The sequence below is a fragment of the Mycetomoellerius zeteki genome, unplaced genomic scaffold, assembly GCF_001594055.1.
Source record: "Mycetomoellerius zeteki isolate Tzet28-1 unplaced genomic scaffold, Tzet1.0 scaffold996, whole genome shotgun sequence".
Lineage (NCBI taxonomy): Eukaryota > Metazoa > Arthropoda > Insecta > Hymenoptera > Formicidae > Mycetomoellerius > Mycetomoellerius zeteki.
This window is the reverse complement of record NW_017258039.1, coordinates 5,464-14,809: the sequence shown is the minus strand read 5'-3', so window position 1 is coordinate 14,809 and position 9,346 is coordinate 5,464. Positions and strand designations below refer to the sequence as shown.

At 32.0% G+C, this 9,346-nt stretch overlaps 1 protein-coding gene across 1 annotated transcript in view; it reads right to left on the bottom strand.

Moving 5' to 3' along the window:
* The window catches only part of LOC108731059 (uncharacterized), a 59,286-nt gene extending 51,337 nt beyond the window's left edge, over positions 1-7,949 (bottom strand). Inside the window, exon 1 of the mRNA XM_018461116.1 lies at positions 7,523-7,949. Within this exon, the coding sequence (XP_018316618.1) occupies positions 7,523-7,873 (351 nt within the window). The 5' untranslated portion in view covers positions 7,874-7,949. The remainder of the gene's footprint in view (positions 1-7,522) is intronic.
* Positions 7,950-9,346: the final 1,397 nt, after the last annotated feature.

Sequence of the window (9,346 nt, the reverse complement as noted above, 5' to 3'; positions counted from 1 at the left end):
CGCACGCACGCACGCACGCACGCACGCACGCACGCACGCACGCACGCACACACACACGATGGGAAAGACAAACCAGTAGTTTTCAAAAAAACTAAATGAAACAAAAAAGAAAGAAAGCCATATACATAGAATGCCTAGCAATAAAAGAAGCTATACAATACTGGCAACATTGGCTAATTGGAAAAAGATTTACGGTATATTCAGACCATAAACCTTTAGAAAATCTAAATATCAAAGCGAGAACAGATAAAGAATTAGGTGAGTTAACGTATTATTTATTACAATATGACTTTCAAATTAAATACGTTCCATTAAAAGACAATACTGAGGCAGACTGTTTAAGCCGAAACCCTGTATTAGAACCGGATGAAAACAAAGAAGAAATACTGAAAATAGTAAACATAATGAAAATAGATGAAATAAAAATAGACCAAGAAAAAAATAAAATAATACAGAAGATCAAAACTAATAGAAAAAGATAGAATATTCTATAAAAAAATTAGAAATAAAGAAAAAATAATTTTATCCGAAGAATTAAGTACAAAAATAATAAGAGAAATACATAGGGAATGGTTCCACATAGGTATCAGACAAATGATAAATAAGATATGCCCCTACTACACAACTAGAAACCTAACAAAGAATATCAAAAAAGAATGTAAAAATTGTGGAATATGCATCAAGAACAAATCAAGAGGCCAAAAGAAGTATGAGTTAATAAGAATGGTTTAATGTCACACTTGGGGCCAGCAACAAAACCGTTCGAAATAATGTCAATAGATACCATGGAGGCTTTGGAGGACAAAGATCAACAAAAAATACTTCCACCTGATAGTTGACCATTTCACTCCATACGCCTTCATTTCAACATCAAAGACACAAAATGCGACTGATTTTATTAAATTAGTAAAAAACGTACTGGAAACAGACGAAATTGAAACAATACTAACAGATCAATACCCAGGAATAAATTCAAAAGAATTTAAGGAGTTTCTGAAGGAGAATGATGTTAAACTGATATTCACTGCTGTAAACGCACCGTTTTCAAACGGCTTGAACGAGAGATTGAATCAGACACTAGTCAATAAAATAAGATGTAGAATAAATAAAAAAGAAGAAAAGAAAGCTTGGACAACAATTGCTAGAGAATGTGTAGACGCACGCACGCACGCACGCGCGCACGCACAATAAAACAGAACATACAGTTACAGGTTTTACACCAAAGTATTTACTAGATGGCTCAGACACGAGCATTATATCGGAAGAATTAAAAAAAGAAACAATAAAGAAGAATGGATGAAAAATAGAAAATTAGCCTTAGAAAGAATCATAAAATCACATGATTATAACAAAAAATTATTTGATAAAAATAGGGAATATTACAAATTCCAGTCAGGAGACTTAGTATACATAGAAAATAAAAACAGATTGAACAGGAAAAAGCTAGATAATTTAAATATTGGACCATTTCAGATAATAGAAAAAATATCAAACTCTATATATAGAATCAAAACAGGAGAAAAACCATTAGAAACAAGTCTATTCCATATCACAAAACTAATACCATTATCAAGGGAAAAAAAAGATACAGACATGAAAAATTGATTAACGAAAACAATTCAATGTAAACATTATTGAGAATTTTCACCCGGAGGGGGAGATGTAAAGAAAGTACACATTCCTCATTTGAAATCTGCCGCGCTAAACAATATAGATAAACCACCAGCTCATTAGAGGGAGTTACAACTAGGGAGAGATAGGCAGAGTCAGATAAATAAACGACGTAAGGAGACGTGCTAAATGAGATATTGTTATAATAATATAATTATAACTTATATATAAACAAGAGAGATAAGACAGAAAGTGTATGATAAGGAGAACGATAAAGAATAGACTTTAATTGCCGTTTCTCTTTTTACAGGTAAAATGTTGTAAATATTGTAAATACTATAACTATAGTAACTTAAGAAAATTAAATTTAACCTCTTTTTACAGAGCAACATATTCTGGTTTATTCTTTCATTGAAAATCCTCAATAATACTGATCATCTTATATATATATAATATTTTGTATTATATTATATATTATATATTATATATTTTATATTATATATTATATATTATATTATATACGGTATTTATAGATACACAGCGAAGATTGTGAGACAAAAGATTATTTCTTAATAACTGTCTCTACATGTTATTTACAGAAGAATCGTGAAAATGGAAAAACTATTAATAATAGTCCTGTTAAATTTAATTTCATACAAAATTATTATATATTATATAATTATACTATATGATTGTACAATACATATTGTATAATTTATATATATTTGTATTATTAATATGTAATTGTGTAATCATATAACTATATAAAATATAATTTTATCATGTATTATATACCATACATTGATTTATTATGTCATCTTATATTAATTTTTAACGCATGGCAATATTAATGAATTTTTTTAACAAAATTGTCCATTTGACTTACCTTTTTTATATTTACCATGATTGCAGATAGATCTTGCAGTATCTAATTGATATTTTAATTATTTTTTGCGTCACACAAGATATATTTCTTGGTTTCACTTTGTATACATTCTATTATATATCTTTGTATACATTCTATATCATTTTGACAGCTGTCATAACCGCTTGTTACACGCATTCATAGATAGTAGACCGCCTTCCGAAAAATTCCGAAAATCATCAAAAAAATGTGCAACAACCTCTGTGTCCATGACTATACTAGCTGCATTAGTCTGGAGTCACTGCCAGCAATACAAGCACTAGTGTATGTACACTAGTTCAGCCACAGAAAACAGATCTTGTATAAATAGTGCGAGAATTCATGAGTAATAAAACGATAAAAATATATAAATGATATATAAACATAACTAACATAAGTTAAGGCTGATGAGAGTCAAGCACAGGTGATCAGGTGTAAGATCTTGAAATAATGAAATTTACGTATATTCTGTTGATAAATTATGTCTTCTTTATTTTGAATGTTTCAACTCGTTTTGGAGGCCTCTTCAGCAAAGTAGAAATACAAATGAAATGCTTGCATATCCAAAAAGGTTATATCACTCACAAATTGCCAGGATGAAGTGATGTAAAATCTGGCGATACAAGAAAATTGATTACTATTGAAGAAAGTAATACATTAAAAGTGAAGTGATTCACCTTTGTGGGCAGAGTGTCAAGAAGCTTAGATAATTGTTAACAGCATTGCGACTTATATAAAATCAAGAGAATAGACATAAAGATCGGCAGTGTCTATAATACGTCCATATGTTAGGAACATCGCAATCACATTAATGGGAATACCAGCAGTCAATCAGTAATTACAGACCACCAAATTAATTATAATCACAATTTCGATTGGGAGAATGTAAAAATTTTGAACATAGAAAAATTCTTACACAAAAGATTGATTTCTGAAATTTCACATACACTTGCAAAAAAATGGTCTTAATAAATGTTCTGATACTGAGGGACTGCATCATGCTTATGCATCCATGCTAAATAATTTTCAATTCGGCCAATTGTCATAATATGAATTTTGTTTTGTGTGTGTTCTAACATCTTTATTTATTATTATATTTAATTGTCACAATGCGAATTTTATGTTATGCTCATGTACTTTTATATTTTATTTTTAATGCCTAACAAGAATATTTATGATGTGACCTTTTGTTATTTTAATATTGTTGTAAACGTGTGACATGTCCTAACATATGGACGTATTACAGACACTGTCGATCTTTATGTCTGTTCTCTTGATTTTATATAAATCGCTGTTAACAATTATGTATCTAAGCTTCTTAACACGCTCTCTATCCACAAAGGTGAGTTACTTCACTTTTTAATGTATTACTTTCTTCTATAGTAATCAATTTTCTTGTATCGCCGGATTTTATATCACTTCATCTCTGCAATTTGTGAGTGACACAACCTTTTTGGATATGTGAGCATTTAATTTGTATTTCTATTTTACTGAAGAAGACTCCAAAGCGAGTTGAAACGTTCAAAATAAAGAAGACATTATTTATCGACAGAATACGTAAATTTCATTATTTCAAGATCTTATGCTTGATCACCTGTGCTTGACTCTCATTGCCTTGACTTATGTTAATTATGTTTATGTATTAAAGATTGAGAGTCCCATATGATTATTATTGTTTATATAAATGATAGTAAGCCTTACATAACATACAAAAACATTTTGTATCTTCATTATGTTTAATTAAGAATTTTTTTAATGGTGGAATTACTTAACACTTTCATTTTCATCACACGAATCTAATATTTTCATGTAAACAATATGGGACGCCATTTTTATCTTGTATTAGAACGTTTTTTATTCCTTGCTTGCACGCTTTGTAGTGATTCGAATTGCGCGCCAAATTGGTTTTTCGGACTTATAAACGCAATTAAACTACTGTAGTAACATCACAAATTAAATTGACAAGCAATTTTAATAATTTGATGCCTCAATAAGGCAAAGCACAACATTTTATTGCTAGATTCTTTCGTTTCATGCAAAAACGTGTCGAATGAGCATAATTTCATTGAAATTAAAGGCGAGGACCGTCTTCTGGACAATTACCTTTATTTGCTTTAAAAACACAAATTCTCTGCTTTAAAAAAATTTTCTGCTTTAAAAACAAATTTTCTACTGTAAAAACAAAAATTATATAGAAAATAATTTGTATTTTTAATAGGCCTCAATCAGGCCTATTAGAAATGCTTAAATTTTAAGTATTAAAAGATCTAGCTTTGATCGTTATGGCCATTATTTTTTATTTTCTATTTATTAAGTTTTCAAATGTACGGTCGAATAAGATTCTTATTATTTATATAACGTCGCCTGAAAAAAAGACGTATACTTACCGACTAAAAAGTTGCAACAGATTTTTTTCTATGATTTTCGGAATGCAGCCTACTCATCGAGCAATTGGTTTTTACTTAAGGATCCATATACGGTAAGAACGGTTAAGTAAGAACTAATCTGTGAATGTACTACATACAGTGATTATTGCGAAGAATATTATTAAGGCCTCGGTAGTCTAAAGGCTTAGGACGCTCGCATTTAATGCAAGAGATTCGGATCTGACTTCCGGCCGAGGTAAAATTTTTCGCAATAAATTTACAGTCTTTCAGTACATCTTTCTAGCAGAATGCCTGATTGACCATCAAATTATTAAAGTTGCTTGTCAATTTAATTTGTGATATTATTACAGTAGTTTAATTGCATTTATAAGTCCGAAAAACCAAATTCGGCGCGTAGCTCAAGTGACTACGAATATGGTACATATGCATGTACATATAATACTTCATATTGAATTATTTAAGCATTAAAAGATCTAGCTTTGACTGTTATGACCATTATTTACTATTTCCTATTTGATAAATTCTCTGCTTTATAAATACAAATTTTCTGCTTTAAAAATACAAATTATTTTCTATATAATTTTTGTTTTTACAGTAGAAAATTTGTTTTTAAAGCAGAAAATTTTTTTAAAGCAGAGAATTTGTGTTTTTAAAGCAAATAAAGGTAATTGTCCAGAAGACGGTCCTCGCCTTTAATTTCAATGAAATTATGCTCATTCGACACGTTTTTGCATGAAACGAAAGAATCTAGCAATAAAATGTTGTGCTTTGCCCCGCGAACCGAGATATTAAGCGTTAAAGTTAATTACTAAGACTATTCAGATTAGGAAATTTATCACAGCCATGCAACAGTGCAATGTGAGCAAGACGAATGAAAATTGATGAAAAGTGTGTAGGTATATGGAAACAGTACGTCCATCTCATACAAAAATATGTGGTGGCTTAGGTTATATTTTTCGGAGTGGAGCGCCCCGTAGGGGGAGGGGACGGAACGTACTGTCTCCATATACACACATTTCATAAATTTTCATGCTCACATTGCACTGTTGCATGACTGTGACAGATTTCCTAACCTGAATAGTCAACTTTAACGTTTAATATCTCAGTTCGCGGAGCAGAGCACATTTTATTGTCAGATTCTTTCGTTTCATACAAAAATTCGTCGAATGAGCATAATTTCATTGAAATTGAAAATGAGGATCATCTTCTGGATAAATACCTAAACAAATACCTAACCAAAACAAATTCTGCTGCAAAAATAAAAATTGTATAGAAAATAATGTGTTTTTAAAGCAGAGCATTTGTGCAATTGAAGCAGACTCATTCATGGTGTAATAAAGAAGTGTGCTCGTGAGAGCACACCAAATTTTGACCCGTTCTGCGCATACCTATGTGGCATTGGAACAAGTCGCTTTCCATATTGGAAAACGATAGTAAAGGAGAGAGAGAGAGAGAGAGAGAGAGAGAGAGAGAGAGATTGACGTGTAATGTTTTTGTAAAAAAAAAATGGTGGCATACAGCATTATGGGGTGTAAAAATCGCAGAAAATGCGAAAGTAAAAAAATGAAGTTTTTTTTCGCTTCCAAAAGATAGTGATATTGCGGTAAAGTGGATGGAAGCTTGTGGCAAGGAGATTAATCTTAAAAATAGTAGATATAAATTATAAATTAAATGTTATTATTTACAAATTTATATTATTTATATCTTTTTCTAATAAATTCTAATAAACTATTTCATTAATTTATCTTTACCCTTTTCACATATATAAATAATTTAATAATATTATTATTATTAACTAGAAGGGATTTATAATAATTATTAATAATTATATATATATAAATAATAAAGTCACAATAGTAGTGCTCAACAAAATAAAGTTATTATAATTGTCATTTCCTTATTTAAATTATACCACATTTTGAGTATCGCAGAAAAAACGCTGATTGGCTGATATATTGGTTACGTTCAGCAGATTCACCTGTTGTGCAACCGTTTTATGATTGTCTGCTGAGATAGGATCATTCTTCTAGATCTAAAAGTATAATCAAATCAGTGTCAAGAAAACTTCCAACAGTTGCAAAATAAATGTTCTGCTGAACGCAGTCATTTATATGGCCAGTCACATGTTCCACTATCCTCATTGATTAATCATTTTGCGCAACAGCACCTCTTCTTTATTACACCATGAAAGATTATTACACCGTGGACTCATTCTAGCCTCACTTACATATTCTCCTGTCCCTCTATGCCATCGATGTGACAGATTTCCTAACCTGAATATGTCAACTTTAACAATTAATGTCTCGGTTCGCGGGGCAGAGCGACACTTTCTTTTGCCAGATTCGTTCATTTTGTGTAAAAATGCGTCGAATGAACCTAATTTTATCAACATCGAAGGTGAGGAGGTTAACTCAATCATTATCGTCAACTTTAACCCTTAATATTTTGGTTATCGGAACAAAGCGACGCTTATTTTTACCAGATTCTTTCGTTTCATGCAAAAACAAATCTAATTTTATTGATTTTTTTAGATGCTGCAGCTAAACTGCTATAATTGCTATTTTCAAAAAGAATTCTATTCACTGAAACAACCTTTCTAGAAGCAAATTAATTTTTTTACCCATATAAATAGGTGCCTTCCCTTGCCATCCTTGTAATAAAGAGCATGCACAGGAAGTTCCTCTAGACTAAGAATAATTCTTGCCTCGCGATCTGATGAAATACTTCGTAAATGCGCAACTCGCGCTGTGATGGGTACAATCTCACCAATTGTTTGTATGGTCTGTATACAATTCTCTCTACAATAATCAGGTAAAGTCGCGTATCGATGAATATCCTCGATCAAAATCGGGATATGCGGGATATCAGATGGTAAATAACTCTCACGAACAGCCAAACTCGACAGCCAAGTAGAAGATTCCAGATGCATCAGTTCAATCTGTTCCATGCCACTGATTCCACCGACCATCATGGAAATACACTAGGAGTGCGTTGACTGTTCCACTCAAAGCTGGGTACAGAGCGAAACCTGAGAGAGAGGACATGACGGCCCAAAACCTGTAACCACAAAATGCTCGCGCTCACTACTGCCCTCTGAAAAAGTAGATGTTAACTACTTATTAGCAAGATCCACTTTTCTGACGATACATACATCCACTTTTCAAGATTGCAGATAATAAATCGATATTTGGTTCTTATAATCATGCTACATCCATAAACTGTGGATCAGAAATATTCATCTCTGCAATTTTATGTATGTCTACTTACATGCGCGTGATTTTTTATTTCACTTAAAAGTATTAACATTAAGCTGGTTCTACATTAGTGGCATCGTAGTGTCGCAAGCGTTGCGGTCCAATCAACGTCTAGCTCGACTCTGATTGGACTGCAACGCTTGCGACGCTGCGATGCGATCAATGTAGAACCAGCTTTAAGGATATATTACACCCATTTTTACAAATGTATTAATATTTATATTTTAAATAAACTATACACATATGAAAGTTTCAGGCATTTTATTTTTATTGAATTTTTATAGTTTATTTACTTTATTTGTTACTATTTTCTTATTACAATATTAAAATTTGAAAAGCATATCATGACAAAATTAATCTAAACTTTTTTATGTAAGTACTTTAAGTATTTAAAATGCAATTATAAGTTTCGTTGTGACACAAGGATTAGGTGTTTTGTAAATAAGGGAACAATATATTTTGGTAACAATAAAATAAATTAAAAGAAGGGTTGACAAGCCAAACTGATTAATTATATGTGCTTGTAATTATAAATTTTTATACACAAAAATAAAACAATGTCAGAGTTTCAACCTGATATATTTTGTTTATTTACAATACAATATAACCAATTTCTGTATTGTAGTGAAACTTTACATAATATATCGTAAGAAACGACTTATGTAGTTAGATATTTTTAGTTCCAATTGGCGCTATGGATGCGAGTGCAGTCCTTCTACTTCGTCGTTGGCCAATACTTCTGGCTCCGCGTAGCGAGCTCCTGATTGGAGCGTTCTAGCGACAACGGCAAGAGATTGTGTGTGTGAGCGTGTATGCGAGTAGCTCTCATCACAGTATAACTACAATAAGTTATACTGTGCTCTCATGCTGAACGGACGTGTACAACGTGTCTTCCCGCATTTAACCGAGAAACAATAAAGTGCCTCTTGTTATACGTGTTACCTCTCGTATTCATTACAACCTAGTGCTCATTACCCTTATGCTCTCCCCTCCTAGAAGTTTTCCTGACATACTTCACAGTTCATATCGCCATCTCCCGTATTTATTGACGGGTGATTTCCTGCATTTTCCTAGCTGTCCCTAGGCTGTTTTAACCTGAGTATCTACTCCTACCTTACACACGCACGTCCGCCCGCCCGCACGCACGCCCGTACGCACGCCCGCACGCTATGGTTGCGTTCAGCAGACTC